Source organism: Neocloeon triangulifer, unplaced genomic scaffold, assembly GCF_031216515.1.
Source record: "Neocloeon triangulifer isolate White Clay Creek 2 clone unplaced genomic scaffold, ASM3121651v1 ptg000015l, whole genome shotgun sequence".
Lineage (NCBI taxonomy): Eukaryota > Metazoa > Arthropoda > Insecta > Ephemeroptera > Baetidae > Neocloeon > Neocloeon triangulifer.
In genome coordinates this window covers 4,815,679-4,838,256 of record NW_026775557.1, presented here as the reverse complement: position 1 = coordinate 4,838,256, position 22,578 = coordinate 4,815,679, and the positions used below count along the sequence as shown (strand labels likewise).

At 34.1% G+C, this 22,578-nt stretch overlaps 2 protein-coding genes across 2 annotated transcripts; one reads left to right on the top strand and one right to left on the bottom strand.

The window, feature by feature from the left end:
• Positions 1-1,856: 1,856 nt before the first annotated feature.
• LOC132202372 (nuclear exosome regulator NRDE2) lies at positions 1,857-6,068 on the bottom strand. The gene is made up of 12 exons (XM_059629241.1): positions 5,785-6,068; positions 5,402-5,663; positions 5,242-5,337; positions 4,995-5,183; positions 4,739-4,939; positions 4,393-4,628; positions 4,103-4,276; positions 3,696-4,042; positions 3,406-3,644; positions 3,087-3,238; positions 2,781-3,007; positions 1,857-2,667 (listed from the first exon to the last, which is right to left on the bottom strand). The coding sequence occupies exons 1-12, from the start codon at positions 5,840-5,842 to the stop codon at positions 1,903-1,905; spliced, it is 2,946 nt and encodes a 981-aa protein (XP_059485224.1). The 5' UTR covers positions 5,843-6,068; the 3' UTR covers positions 1,857-1,902.
• A 543-nt stretch (positions 6,069-6,611) lies between these two features.
• LOC132202650 (uncharacterized) lies at positions 6,612-22,116 on the top strand. The gene is made up of 20 exons (XM_059629689.1): positions 6,612-6,918; positions 7,014-7,226; positions 7,295-7,417; positions 7,940-8,102; positions 9,318-9,359; positions 9,416-9,460; positions 9,909-9,950; positions 10,008-10,055; positions 11,100-11,141; positions 11,199-11,246; positions 13,471-13,506; positions 13,563-13,607; positions 14,109-14,153; positions 16,143-16,190; positions 16,257-16,321; positions 19,057-19,172; positions 19,241-19,369; positions 19,435-20,113; positions 20,175-20,364; positions 20,530-22,116. The coding sequence occupies exons 4-18, from the start codon at positions 7,941-7,943 to the stop codon at positions 19,914-19,916; spliced, it is 1,395 nt and encodes a 464-aa protein (XP_059485672.1). The 5' UTR covers positions 6,612-6,918; positions 7,014-7,226; positions 7,295-7,417; position 7,940; the 3' UTR covers positions 19,917-20,113; positions 20,175-20,364; positions 20,530-22,116.
• The last annotated feature ends 462 nt before the right edge of the window (positions 22,117-22,578 follow it).

The following is a 22,578-nucleotide window of genomic DNA, read 5'->3' as shown; positions in this document are numbered from 1 at the left end:
AAAAAGTTAATTAACGAGAATTTAGAAAATATTTAAAGGCGACGCTATATTTTCAGGAGATTCGCCCAGCTGGCGGTGCTTTTCATTTGTTGGCAAATCTTTTATGAGCGAATTTTTTTCAATGGTAGGTATAAAAAGTCAAATACATATACGTTTGTATGACGTAAACCTAATTAACGTAAAAAATTAAAGACCACACATTATATTTAAGTTGCAGAATTTGGGTTTTTTTCATCAATATGAATTGATTTATATGGCTGTATTAATAACATTTTTAATTTAAACGTAAATCTCAATTAACAATGCCTCTGGTCAGCGTTTTGGACAATATTATTTATTAACGTTATACGTGTCACGCAGGCTATCCGCAAAAATTTGAATAACTGAATTCACAGCTATAGCCTCGACAATGGCTTTAGATATTTTAAAATAAATCCACACGGTGTTCTTTTCAATAATCCTAGCTGTTTAAATTTTTCCATTGTTGCAGTTACAAATCGTTTTCGTTTTTAACTGTTGCTAATTTGGACGTTGGAAGGGTCAAGTTGAGCTACTGTTTGAAATTCGTGTGAAGAATTTATGTAGTGGTCGGCAGATCTTTTTTGAAGATGTCTGAACTCTCGGTGTCCCTTCCTCCTGAGTTTCCTGCCGACGGCATTGAAGTTTTGAAGGAGACCGTAAAGCTTGGGCCGAAAGAAGGGCCTATCCACATTGAGGCCAACCTGCCTTTTGGTCTTCAGATCATTGTGGCCTTTTACAACCTGCTCGACTTCGACGGTCACGCAAGTATGATAAATCATGTACATTTAGTGCCATGAAAATTTAACGAATTTCCTTCTCAGGCCATCAGGACCTGTCTCGGAGGCTGTACCATCTTCTCCAAGACTGTGATGGCCAAATTGCCAAACTTCCTTCTATGCTTGTCGAGACAGGCGCAGGTGGCCACAAGAACACTGACCTTGATTACACCGGCCTCAGCCAGGCAGAAGCATTTCAACTGCGCTCAAATCCAAAGAAGGTGAAACCTGCCTCTCTCGTGCAGTTCTGTCTGGCTATTATAATAGGCTGGACATTTATGGATGCGTCAGTGAGTAGCACCAGCAAATTCATCTGTTACCAAAATGCTGAAATTTATTTTTCTCTCTTTAAACAGGCTTGGCCGATTTGGCTGTTAATTCTTGTGAATCGCGCCCAGCTAAAAAAAAGAATAAAGACCGCAGGAATGCAGAAGCAGAGAGTCAGTTGATGGCTGCCGCGGCCAAGAAGCCAAAGGGTTTGGTTGACCGATTTGTGCCATGGATAACCCGGAGGATAACTGAGGACATATATGGACTCCAATTCTCAGACAATTAAATTCTCTTCCTTTAGGTCGATTGCAGCATTCTCTAAGCTTTACCATTCCAGGGTTTTTAACAGTATGTTTATTTTCCTTGGTTTCAAGCAAAAAGAACTCATTTAATTTTTCTCAAATAATGCAATGAAGCAATAATTTCAATGCCTGTCAACTTAAACACAAAGAGCTCAACATTGATTAGAATTAGATGTCAAATTTGAGTCAAGAAAACTTAAAAATACAAAGATGATTGTTTTAGTAAAAATTGCTATCATATTGGCATTTTGAAGATGTTGCATTTAATTCTAAAACTTTTAAAAGATATCCTGTGATGATTAAAATATTACTTAAGTGTTATTTACACATTGCTGTATTTCATATTTACTAAGAGCTATTTGGTCCCTGTTCTTCAGCTCTGCGGTATTGAAGGCAATCTCAATAAACAAGAAAATGATACTAACTTAGTGAGAACGTTTTCTTTGATGTGCAAATCAGGTTGCACGCATTAAAAGAGACGCAGTGATCGAGGCAAAAGCTTATTACTTAGAAAATTAGATACGAAAACAACTTTACTCTCCTTTCAACAGTTCCAACTCTTCTGGGGCAATGTGAAGTCTCAATTCCTTCTCCACCACCAGGTCTTGAATGTTGGCCGACTCTTCTGGCAGCAGTCTGGCGCCTTGCATGTAAATTGCCTTGACCCACGGACAGTCTTCTAGTGCCTTATAGAAAACTGTCCTGATAGCCTCAGGTTTCGCTTTGAACCCCATGTACCTCAGGTACAGCTGCCACAACAAGGGGCAGTGCCGAAACTCAAAGTTGGCTAAAACTTTTTCATATTGCGAGACCACTCGAGGCTCACACCTGGCTACTTCGAGCTGGTCAGTTGGTTCAGATTCGTGCAAGATGGATCTGTGCTCCAGAGACAAAATTCTCATACTCTGACCGAGGGCGCCGTAGGTGATTTTGGCAGTGCTAGTCAGTTTTGAAATTTGCCGAAGGGTATTCTGGAGCTGCGCCTGGACAGCAAGAATGGAGGCGTTGTCAGGGAACTCGGCCAACGCTCTTTCGATAATGCTGTGAAGCATTCCGGTGTCGCAGGAGGAATTTCTACTTCGGTTTTGCATGATGGCGCAGTAGATTTCGTAGATGATTTCCGTCTGGCTGCGAGACTTCTCTGTGCCAAACTGGTTGAGTTTCAGGATCATACCTTCCAACATAGCACCGGCGATCCAAACATTGCGGCTCAAAACCATCAGCCAGGCGTAACAGGCAACCATGTTTACCAAGAAGTCTTCCGAGAAGGCATCCATCAAATCCAAAGTGTCTTGAGTCTGTGGACACATTTTTTTTTATTTAATTTTCTTCATCAAAAAAAGAGCAAATAACGTAATAGATTTCTACTTAATAAAAATTTCAAAAGATTTAAAAAATATTAATTTTTTACCTGGCTTTGTAGAATTTCTCTGCACATGCTTTCGTATTTCTCAATGCAATCTTCGATTGCTGCTTCTCCAAGGGAAGTAGTGCAGAATGGATCTTGGGCTCTGTCAACCAGAGAGCACAAAAGGGTGATTGCCTCGGACGTTTTCTCCTCCTGGATCCAAATTTCAGCCAAAGTGCGGTAGACCGAGCACAAGCCAGCTCTGTCGGGACAGTCCCTCCACTTCATTCCTAAACACAAGAATTTATTCATTAAAAAAGACTAAATCAACTTCAAATAAGATACAAGAGAATAAATCAAATGACTAACCTGAAGCTCTTGCAGCATAAATAGTTGCTGAAAGAATTTTCTCAGCAGGTTTCATGCTTTCCGAAAGTGCCGCATCCAGCATTGCAAATTCTCTGAACATTTGGAATGACGTACGGTAGTTCGGTTTCTTCAAAAGCTTTTTTGCTCTAGATCTGTGAACATTAAATTAAAAATTGTATTTAATAATTTAAAAAAAAAAACTCAAAACGCTAAATCAATCTTCAAATTTCAATCAATGAAGTAAATAAATAATACAACAAAAGGAAGTCAGCAGAAAAATTAAATTTCATCACCAAGAGGGTTTAAAACGCTTGCTCACCGCATGTAGGTTTTTGCCTGGTGATTGGTTGGCATCAGTCGAGCATACAGAGTTTCCCATCTGAGACACCAGCTCATAAGGACGCTCTCCTCAGCCTCAGAAAGACTAGTGGCATATTTGTAGAAGGAAAAGTAGAGCAGGTCTCTGTACAGCTCCCCTCCAAGGGCAGGTTTCCACGCATTGGCACCACAAGTGGAAGCAATTTGCAGGGCAGCGTCACCGATCCAATTTCGTGGCGTCTAGAATTTCATAATAAGTTTTGAACTCTTGAGCAATTTAAGTTTTATTACAATGATGTCAGGGCTGAAAAGAGGGTATCCAGCTGCCAAAAGACCCAAGTTTGGCAGGGGCGTGTACTGACTGAGGCACTTGACGGCGCAGTGTCGAAAGGGCAGTGGGGGCACACCAAGGACGACAAGGGCAATGGCCGCCACCCTGAAGCCCAGGGACTTTGAGGTGATGTGCTGAGACAAGCTGGCCATGTCGTCAGGGTAGACAAGGCGCTGCGGGTCTCCCTCTCGAGCCCAAACACAATCAGGAGCAGGAAGGAAGTGCGCCGACTCGCGAAGACGTTCGACCCGGAGCCAAAGTTCAGAGCTCGGAAGTCCACTCAACAAGAGCTGATCCTCTTCACCAGCTGTAAATTACATGATTTATTTGTTTCAAAAGTTACTTATTTAAAAACTGCAAATCCAACCTGCATCATTCTCTAGAGCCTCTGCCTTTGCGTTGGCAATGTTTTGTATCTCGGCCACCCCATCTGGATCTCGACACACACCCAAGGACATTTCTGTGTACAGCCGCAGCATGACCCACGTCTGCTCTTGCAAACTTGCTTCTTGAAGGAAAATTCCACACGCCAGGACCAGTTCTAACAAAAATAATATGAATGCAGGTCAACTTTAATTTAGTTAAATAATATTAATTCGAGCAATCCTTCATGGAAAATTAGCGTATTTTGATCTTAATGATTTATTTTCAACTCACCTAAAATACTGTTTTCAACTTCAATATTAGAAAATCTGCTCCTTCTCTTGTTGATTGCATCCATTGCAGAAGAAAAGACTTTGATGATTTTCGGAATCGAGCAACTCGCCAGATGAGACCGCTCGATTCTGGCTAACTCCAGCCAGCCAGCAACCAAATTTGGCTCCTTACTGAGGTACTTTTTCAGCTGGCTCGTCAGTTCATCAGCAGGGACCAACGTACTGGCCAATCCGTATCTGTATAAATGACCAACTTTGTGAAAAATATGTTTATTTTTTTAAAAAATAAAATTAATTTTGATTTGAAAAAAAGTTAGTTCTTGTAAAAATTCATAACTCCAGTTTACCTTTCCCTGATGAGGTCAGGGTTGGTGGGGTTGTAACCTAAAGCCTTGTCCAAAATGGAGATCTGCTTATCAGCGATGCCTCTTTTTTCAGAAGAAGAAAGGTAACATGGTCCCTTCCTTGGCTGCAGGGATAATAAGAACGGCTGAAGCTGCACCAGTTTCAACCAAGATTGAATATCACAGGGATCGTGGTTCACTGCCCTGAAGAAGATTGAATTAAACATATTAATAATAATAAAAGAACAAGAATTCTTACTTGTTTAGGTTTTCAGTAGTATTTTTCAAATCCATGGCAACATCATGGTCCCACTTTGGCCGACACTCTTCATTTTCATATTCTTTGTTTTCCAACAAATTTTTAACCGTGAAATATCGTTTCGGCTTTTGTCTCCGTAGAAATCCATATTTCTTCCAACCAAGCGGTCGCTTTACAATTTTCTTGTACCTGAGCAAATTTTAAAATTTCATATAATTTCATAATTTTTAAACCTTAAATTTCTTACACAGGTTGATGGGGTCCTTTGACAAAATCAACCAGCAAATTTCCAGTGTCCCTGTTTGTGTCCAAGAAAAAGCTGTCGTTCTGACTTATCCTCTCTCTGCAGGTTCATTTTCAGTACATATAATTAGACAAAACTTGCGGAATGTTTACACTTATTTTACCTTCTGTTGCCTGAGTAATTATTTTCGAGCAGCTCTTCTGTGGGCCGTTTGTCCTTCTTGTGCTTCTTTTTCTTGTGTTTGTGAGAAGATCGGATTTTGTAGTCATCGCAGGCCTTTCTCTTGCTACCTGATGATTTCACTGCCACGACTTCTGGACTTGCCCCTCGAGAATTGCTGGACGGAGGAGAAATAGGAGGCAGCGGAACAGCCTCGATGGCTGGGACGAAACTTGAATTTTCAAGCCATTTTGTAGTCACGGGTTCTGGAAACAAAACAATTTGACAGCATTTGTTAATAATGAACGCAAAAAAGAAACCAAAACTAATTTGCAAAAATATCAATTTTTATAGACAATAAAATGAATTTTATGATGTGCTTATTGCCTGATCCAGATCCCGTTCCGTCGTTATTGATTTGAGAAAAAGCCGGAAAGAGTGACATTATAATAATATTATGTCAGTCTCTTCTTTTACTTCTCTGCTTTCAAAAATTAATTATGCTTTCGTCTCTGGTTTAAAGTCTTTTCTCTTGTCCTTCCTGTTGTTTTAATCAAGAACAGACCAAGAAGCAAGAAGTACTTCTCATTTCTTGCCCTGTTCTCGGTTTTAATTTGGTTTTAATGTCTAATTTCTTTGTTTTGGTTTGCGGTACCAAACGGAGCCTCACAGATGGCGTGCTATCTCAGTGAAGGCAGTGAAGGGTGAAAGAAAAGGAAAGAAACCCCCATGCCCCCATGGAAACCTCCATGGTATTCCAAGGAGTTTGTGGAGCGCGAAAGATTTTTTGTTGTTGAATTTTTATGATTTTTATAATAACATTTTTTCAACCAACTTCACAGCTCTTTTGGCGAAGCAGAAAAAGCAGAATAAGCAGATATCACATTGCTGTATCTCATTCTTATTTTTACGTTTTATTAAATTGAATCATTGAATGAGCTGAAGCTCTCAATGCGTGTGTGTATTTCATGAAACAGCAATGAAATGTACATTATTATATATAATTATCAAATACTATTTTCAGTAGATATAGCATTATTTGATCCGTTAATTAATTAACGAGAAATCACAAAAAAGTTTCAAAACTTCTTTTGATTTGAATTGAGCGACGTCACAGCCACTTTTGACCGGAAAAGCTCCTTGTGTGTAATCCAGACAACCGTTTCCAAACGCACCCTATAATTCCAAACTCCTTGGCAACAGGTGTTTTTGACTTTTGTGAGCTGGTTTGGTTGGCGCGGTGTGGGTCAGGGTGGCCTTTGAGTGGCCTGTGATGTTTTTTTAAATTTTAAATTGTTTTTTGGAGATTAATTATTCCATTTTAAATATTTTTGAGTGTATAAATCTTTTACTTACATATTGATAAATTTTTGTGACTGATCATTTAACCATTTGTGATTTATTGAGATCTGCGTCCCTTACCTAAGGCAGTCTCAAGTCTTACAAAGACAACAACAATTAACACGACTATAGCGCCTGCTCGTCTCCTGGTCTCTTTCGAGTATCAAACCTGATTTTTAGGTATAAATTAAGTTAAATTTAAATAAAAGAAAAAAATATGTTTATTAATTATGCCCATAATTGATTTCTAACTTATTTAATTTTCACCTCTGCAGAGGGGTGCGGACACTCCTGAGTCAGCAGGCACGTGGCTTTTGTCGTAGGGCAGAGATCGATTGCTAAGAGTGGACGAGAGAAGCTTTTTTCTACAACATTCCGTGAACACCAATAGCAGTTTGAGACCAGATCGAACTTACCCAAGATAGCTTTTCCGGACGCCAGCTTTGCGACGCATTGTCGTGCTTTCCACGTGGATGACCTTTTCTCTTGTGAGACTTATATTAAATTTTTACTTGCGTTTTTATCAAAAAAAAAAAAAATTGAAATATGATGTTAGTTGACGACTTTTTGATCGACGAGGTCTGCGTTGTGTTTCACCGCAAAATCATTGACAAAGTCTGAGACCGAGTCTGAGAACCCTTGAACCAAATCTCTAGGTCCTCGCCTTATATAGTCTCACGTAAGTTTTGAGCATCCTCAGGCAGTAGTACTATTCAGGTATAAATAATAAAGTTTCAAAAAATTGAATGAAAATTATGGACCTGAATCAAACGTTTTGGATTAAAAATATTTTAAGTTATTTGAATAAGCTTTTCCTTGATGAGTTATGTGCGTTGTTTATTTGATAAGCAAAACAATATCCTGCTCTTATCTCCATAGAGAGAGGTCATGAATTATGGCTGCAGCCCTCAGCCAAAACATGTGGAGATAACTCATCTAGGAAAAGCTGAATTTCATCTAAAATCATTTAAAACATGAATCATCCCTAGATTGATGTTTTTAAATAGTTGAGGCTTTTCCTTCATGAAATTGAATTTTTAAGGCCATTATTAAAAAAAAAAAAAATTTTGGCTGATTTTGACTTTTGAATTGCATCATATAATTATGCATCACATTTATTATCCGTGAGAATCGTTTTTTTTTTTTATCTGATTGCATAACGACTTTACAATAGGGAAATAAAATATCACAATTTTTTCAGTATGGCTGATGAAAGAAGAAAGGCAAAGTTGAAAAAAAACGTTAAGAGAAAGATTGTTCCCAAGCTCAAGGAATTTTTAGAAGAGGCCTACCCTAGCACTTCTCCATCATCTCAGGGAATTTTCAAGTGCCTGATGGATAGTATGATGAAATACATGGAAGAGGTATGTCGAAAGGTTAATGAATAAAAAACTTATAAGTGGAATAGTGGAATTCTTCACTTAAAAAAAAAAAAACCAAATCCAGATGAAAGAGTCGATTTAATCGCCATGAATTGCCACTTTCATGTAAGAGAAATTGACAAAGAATAACATGTTGCCGCAGCTTTTCTGCAAGAAATTATCAACTATACTCTTTTTGCGAGCAAACAATAACTAGAGGTGAATTATAAGCTTATATTTTATAATGAAATATTCAGACTAAATAAGTATCCCAGTGGAATGTCTCATTATATTATACTTTTTCTAAATCATCATATATAATAATTATTCAAATGAATATAAAGAAAGTTGTCCTTATAATATTAAAAGTTAAATTACTTATTTCATAAAAAAGGAACACAAGAGTGCCAAAAGGTTCCCCAACAAAAACTACAAGAACCTTAGAGACAGAATCATATTTCTTTTTTTTAAACAGCTTTCAATCGTTTTCATTATGTATTGATATTTTACCATGACAAATGCTCGCCTTTTTAGTTTTTCACCGTTTTATCATCATCCCAGTCGAAAGCTTTACCAACTTCTCGTTCATGAAATTCATGATATATATGTGTGATATCAGACAGCTTAAATGCAGTAAAAAAAAGTTCAAATTTAATATTTTTACCAAAATTTTGAACAAAAGAGTTTTTAAGGAGAGACTTAGCAAGAAAAATTATTTTTTCGAAGATATTGACACCCGAGGAGATGATCTCATGGAAGTGTAGAAATCGGACTTTTTCATCGTACAATTAATAAAAAATTGTTTTATTAAAAAACAAGACGGCTCTACCAGTTTTGGTCAAAGTCTTCGGCCCAATTTCGTGAGCAAGAAAAATTAAAAATCAGCCCTTTCAAAAACCACTTTTGGTTAAATTGGTTGCTCGGTTGGCTTTTTACATTGTTGTTGCATGCCATTGCCGCGCATGAATAACTCAATAAAGATCACTCTCACAATCAATCTGTCTTATATGGATAATCCGTTTAGCTCATTCTTGTCTTAGTCAGCAAGCAGTGTGTTTGAACATAAAATTGAGAGCCATTTTGTTATTACATACAAAAAAAATTAAATTTTTTGCAAATTTTGCAGCGATGAAAAGCCCGATCTCATTACTTTTATCATTTGACTTGCATGTTTGTAGATTAATAAATATATTTGTTAAAATATTTTTTGGTCTTCAGGTTGCAGATTATGAAAACATTCCCACTGACGGTTCGGAAGAAGTAATAAAATTAACTGTATTAAAAAAATCTGAATGATTAAAAAATTTTCTTTGTAGCATTCTGACTTAAACGAATCTGGCGTTGAACCATTTGAGGACACCGTAAGTTTGCTTTTCAGACTTCACAGAAAATTTGACCCACTGGCGGGATAATTCAACCCTTTCCTTGCTCCACTCTGGAAAATATTTTTTATTAAATATTCTATAATTTTTTTTATATATATAAAAACAATCAGAACTTTACAATTATAAAATGTATGGAAATAATATAGTCTGGGAAAACATTTCAACATGTGTAAAAATCATGTTGAGGATTTGCCTAGTTCAAAATCTTCCAATCGCCTTTCATATTCACTTGGGAACGTTCATTTCAAATTTATTTTTTGTTTATGATATTCCTACTCTCAATAAAATTTCAGCCTCAAAATCTTCCTTAAATTTATGAAATCATTCCTTCGCGCCTTAAAGTTTAATAGCGATCTCTTCACTTCTGTCATTTCACCTGTTTGTTTAGATTAATTTATTTGTTAAATAATTTTTTGGTCTTCAGGTCGCAGATTCTGGCAACAAGCACACGGACGCGTCCAACGAAGTAAAATATAATTAACTGTAAAAAAACATCTGATTCATTAAACATTTTTCTTTGCAGCCGGATTCTGAGTTGTCCCAATCCGATGATGAGCCACCTGAACACTCGGTAAGTTCGCATTTTAGACTTCACAGAAATTGACCCACGGGCGGGATACTCTGCCCTTTTTTTGCTTGACACTGAAGAATGTTTTTAATTTTTTATTTATTATTCTATAATTTTTTTTGCCAACATGTTACATTTATTATCAACTTTTAAAAGCAAATTTCTTATTTGATAAAAAAATCAGCCCTTAACAATTTATAAAATGTATGGAAATAATAGAGTCTGGCAAGACATTTAAATGCCAAAAGTTGAATAAATTACTTTTATCCAGCTTTTATCAACATTATGGCACTCTAGATTTTGATGTCAAAGCTTAAAGATAAATCCACGAAAGAAAATAAATCCTTGATATTGAAGGAAAATTATGAAAAACATATGAAATAATGAAAAATTATATATTAAAAACATGATTTATTATTGTAAGCCCTTTTATCAGTGACTAATTGAAAGAATAGTGTTTAATAATTGCGAGTACTGTATATTGCTATTTTTTATACTTAGATAATGCTTGTATATTTTTTTACTCTTTTTTTTACATTTTGGTCAGAGGTCACCAAAAAGTGACAATTCTATTAGGACTACAGCTTTGGTGTCAGCAGCAAAGGTGAAGAGCGTGAAAAGTTACGTCAGAATCAGTTTAGAACGTTAATCTTACGTTATCTGTTCCAAAGTTCTAGCATATCCAAAATAATTTTTTCCCATTTTATTATGTCACAAAATTTTGGATAATGCCCCTTTTTAGAGGTCTGAAAATTTGTGTGTGGACACCCCTAGACACCCTCTCAAACATGTGTAAAAATCATGTCGAGGTTTTGCCTAGTTCAAAATCTTCCAATCGCCTTTCATATTCACTTGGGAACGTTCATTTCAAATTTATTTTTTGTTTATGATATTCCTACTCTCAATAAAATTTCAGCCTCAAAATCTTCCTTAAATTTATGAAATCATTCCTTCGCGCCTTAAAGTTTAATAGCGATCTCTTCACTTCTGTCATTTCACCTGTTTGTTTAGATTAATTTATTTGTTAAATAATTTTTTGGTCTTCAGGTCGCAGATTCTGGCAACAAGCACACGGACGTGTACAACGAAGTAAAATATAACTAACTGTAAAAAAACATCTGATTCATTAAACATTTTTCTTTGCAGCCGGATTCTGAGTTGTCCCAATCCGATGATGAGCCACTGGAAAACTCGGTAAGTTCGCATTTTAGACTTCACAGAAATTGACCCACGGGCGGGATACTCTGCCCTTTTTTTGCTTGACACTGAAGAATGTTTTTAATTTTTTATTTATTATTCTATAATTTTTTTTGCCAACATGTTACATTTATTATCAACTTTTAAAAGCAAATTTCTTATTTGATAAAAAAATCAGCCCTTAACAATTTATAAAATGTATGGAAATAATAGAGTCTGGCAAGACATTTAAATGCCAAAAGTTGAATAAATTACTTTTATCCAGCTTATATCAACATTATGGCACTTTAGATTTTGATGTCAAAGCTCAAAAACCCCGAAAGCTTATTTCCAAGAAAGGAAATAAATCCTTGATATTGAAGGAAAATTATGAAAAACGTGAAATAATGAAATATTATATGTATTAAATTACATGATTTATTATTGTAAGCCCTTTTATCAGTAATTATTTGAAAGAATAGTGTTAAATAATTGCGTGTAATGTGTATATTGCTATTGTTTGATACTCGGATTATGCTTTTAAATTTTTTGTCTTCTTTTTACCCTGCTAGTATTGCAATTATTTTTCATATTTTACATTTATTATTGTTATTATAATCTTGACGTCTGGTTTCACTATAATTAAAATATTATCTTAAAAGAAAGGAAATAAAATTTCTGAATGAAAGTTTTAGAAATTTCAAACAAAATAACTAGATAAGAAAAATTAATTTTATAATTAACAAATCAATCAATTGATAAAAAGTCAAGCTTGTCTATAAAAAGTATTAAATCACATTGTAAACTTCCTTAAATTTAAATTTGAAAATTCGTTGATTTTTTAAAATTTCTTATACTTTAATGCCAGACACCTTTAAAGCCAAAGCACAGGTCGGTTGGCAAGGGGTCGTGGATTTATTTGCAAAAAATCAGGTGAAAAGAACACAAAATTTGACGGATTTTGGCGTGGAAAAAACTCGGAAAAGTCAAAAGCTTTCCCGGAAAAACGCTACTGTAGTTTCAACTTAAAAATGGAATATCTCGGGTTCTAATTGAGATACAGAAATGCGGCTAGCACCAAAAATTTTCTTTTTACCTCCTCTTCAATCCGAGGGGTCAAATAATTTAGAGGTCAAAGGTCAAGGTCATTTTTCAGGGGTAACACGTACAAAAAAAATTCTAGCAAAAATATGCCACCTTCGATTGGGCTGAAATTTTTTTCTAAGATAGTCCTAACATGTAGGAACAACATATTAAAAATTCAGAATGGCATATTATTTAGATTTTTTATAAAAAAATCACAATGGTAAAAAAACGTGAATTTTGCTCACGATCAAAAATTTATTTTCAGAAAGTATGTATCTAAAATGGTTAATTTTATTTATTTATTGACAAAAAATTCCTAAATTTTCAAAAAATTTCTTAAAAATTCTAAAAATCAATATCCGACCATTGGCAAAATACGAAAAATTCACGTTTTTTTACCTTTGTGATTTTTTTATAAAAAATCTAAAAAATATACCATTCTGAATTTTTAATATGTTGTTCCTACATGTTAGGACTATCTAAGAAAAAAATTTCAGCACAATCGAAGGTGGCATATTTTTGCTAGAATTTTTTTTTTTTACTTGTGACCCCTGAAAAATGACCTTGACCTTTGACCTCTGGATTATTTGACTCCTCAGGATTGAAGAGGAGGTAAAAAGAAAATTTTTGGTGCTAGCCGCATTTCTGTATCTCAATTAGAACCCGAGATATTCCATTTTTAAGTTGAAACTACAGTAGCGTTTTTCCGGGAAAGCTTTTGACTTTTCCGAGTTTTTTCCACGCCAAAATCCGTCAAATTTTGTGTTCTTTTCACCTGATTTTTTGCAAATAAATCCACGACCCCTTGCCAACCGACCTGTGCTTTGGCTTGAAAGGTGTCTGCCAGATTTACACGTTTTTGTTTGAAAACAATAATTTTTAATCACATTTGTTTTCTGTTTAGAAAATTCCTGCTCTCAATAAAATTTCATCCTCTAAAATTTAGAATTAATCTTCCTTAAATTTATGGAATCATTCCTTCGCGCCCTAAAGTTTGAAAGCGATCTTACACAGTGCGGCTGCTCATAACATTGAAAGCCGTTTTTTTTTTCATAAAAAAAATTTTTTTTGCCACGATGAAAAGCCTGATCTCTTCACTTTTATCGTTTGAGTTGTTCGTAGATTAATTTATTTGTTAAAAAAATTTGATTTTCAGGTCGCAATTGGAGATAGCGAGGATGACTCTGAGGAAGTAATATAATTAACTGTCATTAGAAAATGTAATTGATTAAAAAAAATTATTTGTAGGATTTGGAGCACAACAGATCTGGTGAGAGCCTCCATGAGAATTCTGTAAGTTCTCTTTTTAGACTTAACAGAAATTGACACACCTGCGGAAAAACTCCGCCCTTCTATTGTTCCACACTGAAAAATATTGGTCACGGTCTGCAACCCTATTTCATGAGCAAGAAAAGAGCAAAAAATCGGCTCTCTTAAATGACATCCACCTTTGATTAAATAGGTTGCTCGGTTGGCTTATTACATTAATGTTGCATGCCATTGCCGCGCGTTAATTACCCAATAAAGATCACCTCTCCCAATCAATCTGCCTTTATAGCTAGCTCATTCTTATCTTAGTCAGCAAGCAGTGTGTTTGCTCATGAAACGGAGGGCCGTTTTGTTTTTGAATAAAAAAGTTTTTGCAACAATGAAAAGCCCGATCTCTTACTTTTATCATTTAAGCTGTTTTTTTTTTCTTTTTTTTTTAGATTAATAAAATATATTTGTAAAAATATTTTTTGGTCTTCAGGTTGCAGATTTTGACAATGAGAATGATAAAAATTTTCTTTGTAGGACTCTGACCTGAATGAATCTGATGTTGAACATCTTGAAGATGACGTAAGTTCGCTTTTATATTATATAGTATTCCATAAATTTATTTTTTACTGACATTTATTATCAATTTTTAAAATTTTTAATATTTAAAAAATCCGCACTTTACAATTATAACATGTATGAAATAATAGAGTCTGAGAAAACATTTAAATGCCAAAGCTTAATTTTATTATGACAAAATTACTTTTATCAACAGTATGGTACTCTGGATATTGATGTCAAAGCTCAAAGATAAATATCCATACAAGGAAATATATCCTTGATATTGAATGAAAAATATATTAAATAACGAAAAATTATAATAAATCACATGATTTATAATTGTAAGCCCTATTATTAGTAACTGTCTGAAAGAAAAATGTTAATTAATTTTGAGTACTGTATATTGCATTTGTTTGATACTCGGATTGTGCCTCTTTTTCTCTCACTTTTTTGTCCAGACAGTATCGCATTAATTTTTCGTTTTTTCATTCATCATAGATATTAAAATTATCCTAACGTCCAGTCCCAATATTATCAAAACTATTATCCCATGAGAAAGGAAATAAAATATCCTCTGAACAAAAGTTTTAGAGTTTAAACAATATTACTAGATAAGAAAAATTAATGTTAATAAGCTAATCAATCAATCAATTGATACAAATTCAAACTTGACTGAAAAAATCACATTGTGAACATCCTTTTATTTAAATCTACTTTTGAGAATTTCCTTTAATTTATAAAAATTTTCAAAAGGCTGAATGGTTTTCCAATTATTTTTACTTTAAATGGCAGCTTTATATATAATTTATGTTCTTGTTTTAAAACAAAATTTTTATTTTATTGCAAATTTTTTTTGTTTATACAATTCTAACAACTCTTAATAAAATTTCGGCCTCTAAATCTTTTTTAAATTTATGGAATCATTCATTTGCGCCTTTGAAAGTTGTTGAAAGTGATCTTGCTCATGCTCGAATGCAGCCAAGCACTGTATGTTGCAACGCCGCGTGGTACTTCTGTCCATTTAGAGAAAAAAAACTACCGTCCAAAAAACTATTGTACTTTCTTCGCACACCACATATCATCCGCGATCCGCGCGGCGTATTGCACCTTCAAGCGCACCCTTTTACAAAGACGAAGACCGCAACCGCGCAAATCACGTTCAAATTCAAAATATAGCTCTTGAGTGTGTAATTATACATTAGAAATCTGGTTAATTAAATCTGTTGATGAAAACGGTTCTTGCTTAATTGACGAATGGTTCTTTTAGTTCTTTGCACAATCGCGTATTGCCAAGTCCGGCCTTGCTCATCTTATTTGCTCGTACACGATAAAGATCTGCCCAAATGAGTGAGTTCTACTTGGTTTGATTGTATAACCCTGCCTTTTTATAATCCGGGCAACACCTCCGTATTATCCTCATAAGGGTGAATTAATCTGCCGCAGTAATTTGCTAAAATATTAAATCTTTGCACGCCTCGAGTTAAGCGCCTCAGCTGTCATGCTATGAGTGAGCAAAAAACCTCGGCGTGCCCCTAAACTGAACTCAAAATAATTATACATTTTCCCCCTGCAGCACACCGGCATATTTTCCTCTTTTTAAGGCGGTGGAACTCTGCTGGGCCGGTCCTCCATGGAGCGTCCCAGCGGTTGCCATGGCACCCCTCATTTGGCGCTTTCAACCGACCCCCTTTTCTCGTCACAAAGGTGACCACTCCGGCCTCTTATAGTTTCAAATCGTCTTATATGCCAGGCGAAAGAGTTTTAAGGCAAATCAACACTTACACTTGAATTAACGATCAAGATATTTAAATGACTCTATTACAGACTCGAATTTGGTGGAAGAAAATTAACCCGCTAAACTCACATTCTCGAAGTTAATGATAAATCTGAATATATCTGGTTAACAAATTTTAAAAAGCAATCAAGCAATTTTTTATTATTTGTGTCATATAGGAGTAATTATGTCTGGAGAATATTGCTTAAATGATTTAAATTAATAATATTTTGAAGGACGACGAACAGGACAGCAGTGGCTCGGAATCGGAATCGGAGACCGAGGTGATTTAAGATAATGTGAGGGAAAAACAACTTCTGTATTTAATGTGCTTGCTTTTATGTTATCAGTTCAACATGGTAGCTCATACTGACCGACGAGTTCTGTCACTGCTCTCCAAAAAGACCAAAGTCAGGTGAGAAATTTAATATTTTTCAAGGAACTTATGGGTTTTTATAATATGTAAATATGGAATAGTTTAAGACAAGTTGAATGACTGGTCAAAGTAAACTAGTAACATTTTTAAAACTTCCTGATATGTAGCTATCAGGTTTGTTTAAAAAAAAAACAGCTGAGGTAGAATGAAAGAAATGTCGCAAAAAGTAAATTAATTATAGCTGAGCTCTTCTACTATTTGCGTGATCAGAACGCACATTGAAGGTGTGCGTGACAATTTGTGACCCTTGAGAATCTGGCTTGCATAAAAGACTTAATCGGGAACTTCCACGTCTTGAACAAAGCTTTTACAATTAAACTGATTGTTAGTTATGAATTAACAGTTCAATACTTTATTGCGTATATAAGCGAAAATAATTTATTTTCGGCCGTTAAATGCCATTCATTTGATCCAAGACAGATAATTAATTCATAAAGAAATAAATTTTGATTTTTTTTTAAATTAAGAATTTTTTTAATTGAATTGGCCAATTTAGTCATTCAATTTCGCGCTAATTATTTATTTAAAATCTGAATTATTAATATTTACGTATATTATATTTTACAAAAACGTATTATTATATGTAATCAATAATAAATAATGAAATCAACACGTGTTTTTCACACCCTCCACCACACCGCCCAAAACCTCTGATGTAGTATTTATTACTGTATGTGTAATAAAAATTGGATAGTCTAGCGCTCTCGCGGTGAGTCCAGTGAAAAGGGGCGCGTGCTGTCTGCGTTTTCGAAGTGGGTGCGTTATTTCTATTACGAATTTAAGGCAAGATCGCATTTGGCATGTCTTGCTGGTCACAGCAAGGGCTGGTGGCTATTTGTTGTCGTTTTACGATGGCAAACTTGATTAAAAAAAAAAATTAAACTAATTTTTAACAAACACCCCCACTTATTTGATTTTTTGAGGAATAGGAAAAATAATATAATATAACGCGTCTAAATTAGAATGGAAATGGAAAAATTCAAAAGCGCGTAATTTTTTTATAATAAAATGAATAAATGAAAATGTTTTAAAGCGCGCACTCTTCAAATGTAACCTGATAGCGCACTGCTCGGATTAAGTTGGCTTAATATTTAATTGCAAACGGAAAAAAATAGCACACCATTTAGTTGTTTACCATTCTTCAAAATTCTAAATTTTTCCTATATATTGCAAAATAGCTGAAAGGGTCTTCAGTATCAATAATTTGTCTCACAGGCAAAATTTTATATGAAAACGTGTTTTGTCATAATGACGTTTTGTCATTGTCGTGCGTCTCAAAATTCGACTATTTAAGTTATTTTTAATATTTTATCTAATTTAAATTAACCTTATTTTATAGCCTTTTGAAAATATTGTGTTCAACTTCAAAAACATTTTGGTACTTATAAACGCGTCCCCATATTTTGAAAATTTATTTTGTCTGAAGTGTTTTTCATCGACATTTAATTTTACACTACAATTAAATTTCAATTTTTAACCTTTTATTGTATTATATTTTTCTTTATTTTTTCCATGATTACTTTATTATTGTCTTGCAAAATATACTTCAAATTAAAATTTGTAAATCTGTAAATTAATTGCTAATTAATATAAATTTTATTTTTGGAATCTGCATAAAAAAATCAATCATTATTATTATTTATTCTTCTCGGACCATACAAAAATTTAAATTTAAATGGGAAAAAAGAGAAGAAAGGGTATATAACAAGCTAAAACGCCCGACATCAAAACAGACACGGCCGCCGTGGTAAATCCACACTATCGAAAAAAAAGAACGATATCTCAAACACTTTAAAATCTTCATCTTGAATTACTGCCACAAATGCTGGTAATTCTTTAATGAATTTTGTACGACGTCATGCTAAATAACTTTTTTTAAATAATTTTGCATCATTTCGTGGATCTGAAATAAGTTTTATTAATAAAAAGTAGAATAAAACAACTCAAATTAATAATTTTTTAATTTTTTAAACAATTTTCCTTTTGAAGGAAAATCCAATCTTTTTGAAGTAGCTTATTTGTCGATAGTTTATTGGCACAAAGTATTTTATAAAAATTTGGATGAATTAAGAGCTATAAGCTTAAATAATAATATTATAAAAAAAATTACCTATTTAACTTTAAATGTAGAAAAACAGGTATTTTAAGAACTAATGTTGAAAGGAAATTTATAAATTATTGTTTATTATTATTTTAATTTCATTTAAATATTTTTTGTCACATTGCATTCTTCAAACCAATTTTATAAGTTAAATATATATATGTCAAAGTATATTTTAAAAGTGTCCTCTTGAACGAAAGAGGTTAAAGATTTTTTTAATAAAAATATATCCAGATTGCTCTATTTTGGCATATCCCTAAGATATTATAAATTATAATACTATATGGAAGTACAAATGTAAACTTTAATTCAAGGCTAATTGAATGGCTACTTCAATAAATTTTTTAACGTGCAGCATACATTTTACAAAATGGAGTTTGATTGATATTTTTGAAAATTTCCATAATAACAAAAATATAAAATGTTGCAACTCTAGGCAAAGTTATAAAATTTGTCTAGAAGAGAAATTATATCCGTAAAATTTTTTTACAAACACTAAAACCTGAAATACTCATATTTTTTTCCACGCAATATATCCTGAGAAGTCTATTTATATGCATATTAACCTGCAGTTTTTTTCTTCATTCATTAATATTTCCACTTTTAAATTTAGCACATTCATCGGTGGTGTGACAAAGATCGTCGTAGGGGATGGAAATGAACATAAATTTTCACTGATCAACAAAAGGAAGCTGCAACTCCCCGACGATGTTGTGACCCATATAATTGGTAAAATTAGATTTTATAAATATTGCTGGATTCTTAATTTTTTTTATTTTTTATTTTTTTATTTTTAGATATTGTGCAACAACTGGTTAATGTTGAGGATAGTGACGCTGAAATCGCTGATGACCAAACTATCAAAAAAACAATTGAGGGTCACCTGAAATACGAGGGAGAAAAGCAGAAAAAGGATGTTCAACTAGGTAGTTATCATAGAAAAATTTTAAAAAGTGCCTTATTATTAATGCTGTGCCCCTCTCATTTGAAGGTCGCATGGAGCAGAAGTTGAAAGGCCTGCTTAAAAAAAAGCGTCCTGTCGCAACAGTGGCTTTGAAAATGAAGAAAATGTCAAGAAAAACAAGCCTCAAGGACTTTGATGTCATCTCCCTCATCTGGAATGAAGTCATGTCACAAACAGATGAGAGTGGAAATAAGGAAAACGTCTGTGAGCTGGCCTTAGAGAACTTGAGCACATTTTCCCCTCTGTTTGATGAATTCACATCGTCCGTCCAAGCCCAGCTACGATTGATGTTTAAAGTCCAAGAGTTTTGTCACAAGAACAACAAATTTGCTGGAATTTTTGGAAAGATCATACGACTGTTTTATGACGAAATTGGTTTATCAAACGCTGTCATTTTGCAATTTTACTACTCGGCAAAAACAAAGACCGTTTTTCGAGCGCAAATGAAAAAGCTAATCAACAAGATTGAACCTGCCAGGGAGTCCGAGTCTGAGGATGAAGAAAACTAACATTTCTGGATGCAGTTTTGCCAAACCTTGATGCTTTTCATCCGCCTTCGGGCAGACCTTCAAGTACCACTCAATCATCCTGGCTACTGCCAGCTGCTACCTCTAGAGCACCTGCTGTTCCAGAAGACTGATGACGAACAAAAACTGAACTTCACTAAGGACCAACTGTCCCCAACAATCTTAAACTTAATCATGAGGTTATTTTGTGTCTAACGACCTTTTTAAAATATGAATTTATTTTTGATTATAAATTTTCAGACACATTTATGGAAACATGTCTATATTTCCTGGGCCTGAGGTTGGCGTGTAAATGTGCCGCACGGCTCATGCTTGGAAGTTGCCTGTGCTGGCCGAGGAGGCTGAAAATTACCGGACCACACAAACTGGACCTGACCATTACATGTTTGCCAAGCCGTATAATTAGATGAAGTGCCAGTGTTTTGTGAGGGTAAATGAAGATAAATTTTTTTATTATTTAAGAATAATCCGTAATTAGATGTTTTATTAAGATTATAAATTTATAGTAACTAGCTAATTTATTTAAAAAAAGAGCTTAGCCCTTTTATAAATGGACCTGATTATTCATTTTTACGATTTAAAATTTAAATTGCAGATCATGCAGAGATACACTGAAAACAAAATACTGGGTGTAAGTCTCCAAGAACATAGTCAAGGAAGTGTTGTGCTGCTGCTCAGGAATGCTCAGCGTCAAGCAACGCTTTGAATCCCTCTGCAAATAGGGCAACGTTCAGGTCATTTTTGAAACTGGCGTGGGCAACAACGCCCAGGTCCCAGAAAATGTTAACACCCTCCTGTCACATGTTGGCTTTGAAACCTTCAATGTAAAAAATTTTCCATGCTCTGGAGAAGCTCCTCTCGCCCACTGAAAGGCTTGTGTATTTTGATGCTCAATGTGTGAACATTATTTTTATTTTCCGACAGTCTAAACAAAAACCTTATTTCATATTATTGTCAAGCTATTTTCAACACACTCCTTTTTGTACTCATATTTTTAATATTTTTATCATGCATTCAATTAAAAATATATTGTGCCCTAATAGGGGAATGAATTAATGTTCTAACTTTCCTTTATAATCTTTCACATCTTTCAATTAATTATAAAAAGACTCCACAGATCTGATGATTATGCATCTAGTGATAGATTTTAAGCTGCCATATTGGTAAATGAATAAACTTTTCCAAAATTTGTTGTGGAGTAAAAATCAGGATTCAACTCTTTCCCTGCATTGTAATATTTCAAATTAAAATCTAAATAGAAAGTATGCAGCTTGCTTGGCATTTGCGTTGTACTGGTTGCATATCCAAGAATAAACCAAGTCGACTTTTTATTATGGAGGAAAAATATAAAAGACAACTGCTAATCTGCAAATTTATGCTGTCAATGATATTCCTCTATGAAGACAAGATTTTTATTAAATATTAATTAAATTCGTTGAGAAATTCTTTGCAGGCAAAAAAGCGTGTGTATTTAATAATAGTTTATCAGAGTAAACATATATGACCTCATCAATTAGGGTCAAAAGACTTTTAAAGTTTTTTTATGTTTTCAAAATATTTTTGATAAACCACGACGAGTTTCAAAAATTTCTATTATTACTAGCAAAAGGCTTTGATGTTATGTTATTTACGATGATACGAGAGCTATCCCACATATTCCTTGGAGTGTCAGAACACTACGCACACCAGTCACCAACATTGAAAAGAAAACAATCGTATTGAGATAAATAAAGAGCACCGTTTCCTGCCAGTTAGTTCATAATATCTCATCATCACAACAGAAGCTGTAAAAGTAGTGGCGTATATAGCTGGTGTTGGCCTATTTTATTAAAATTTAATTATTTAACAAATAAAAGTCTGACACCAAAATATATTTAAATCAACTTCACGGCTCGGCCCATATAATCCGACACAGGTGCTAGAAATGGCACTATATGATTGTGACTATTTAAGTAATCTTCATATTATACTTTTAATTGGTCGGGAGTGCTGTGAATTATATGGGGTTATATAAAAGCCAGACCTGAAAGTGAAGTTCCTACAAAGTTCTTATTGAAGCGTAGGTACGCAGTACGCATTCTTCACTTGGGTATTTTCATTTTAATAAAAGCGCCAATCCATTTTTATTAAAAGGTGGCGCGAGAGGCGAGAGATCTTCCTGGCGTCTTCTTTTTTCGTGTGTGGTGTGCTCGCTGAGCGCGTGCACTCATTAAAAATAAACAATGAATTTCAATTTTCGCTTTTAAACATAAACACGATGGATTTTTATTTTAATGCTGTCCTAAATAATTTTTTCATTTCCCAAAAAAATGTATTGACCAGAAAATGCATTTTTTGTCCTAAATCATTTCCCCAAAAAATACTCAATATATAATTCTAGACAATTTTCACAAAGGTACAAATCTATTTAAAATTGATGCAGACTTTAAAACAGCAACACAGATCTGATGCTCATGGCCGTGACTTTGCCAGTGGCGGCGTTTTGTAGTGTGTGGCCTATGTAGAAATTTACATTTTTTACTAAACAATTTTCAAATTTTTTTAGTAATTCTTATTATTATTTTTCAAACAATAATATTTTATGAATAAGGTGAGAAAAATTTATTAATGATTTATCTTATGCTTTAGACAAATTAAAATAATA

Coding starts and splice junctions, on each gene's coding strand:
- LOC132202372 (XM_059629241.1), bottom strand. CDS start 5,842: ATGTCACTCTTTCCGGCTTTTTCTCAAATCAATAACGACGGAACGGGA. Junction 5,184..5,241: donor AAAGGACCCCATCAACCTGT/GTAAGAAATTTA, acceptor AAATTTGCTCAG/GTACAAGAAAATTGTAAAGC. Junction 3,008..3,086: donor TTATGCTGCAAGAGCTTCAG/GTTAGTCATTTG, acceptor TCTTGTGTTTAG/GAATGAAGTGGAGGGACTGT.
- LOC132202650 (XM_059629689.1), top strand. CDS start 7,941: ATGGCTGATGAAAGAAGAAAGGCAAAGTTGAAAAAAAACGTTAAGAGA. Junction 9,360..9,415: donor CCACTGACGGTTCGGAAGAA/GTAATAAAATTA, acceptor TTTTCTTTGTAG/CATTCTGACTTAAACGAATC. Junction 13,608..14,108: donor AGAGCCTCCATGAGAATTCT/GTAAGTTCTCTT, acceptor TTTTCTTTGTAG/GACTCTGACCTGAATGAATC.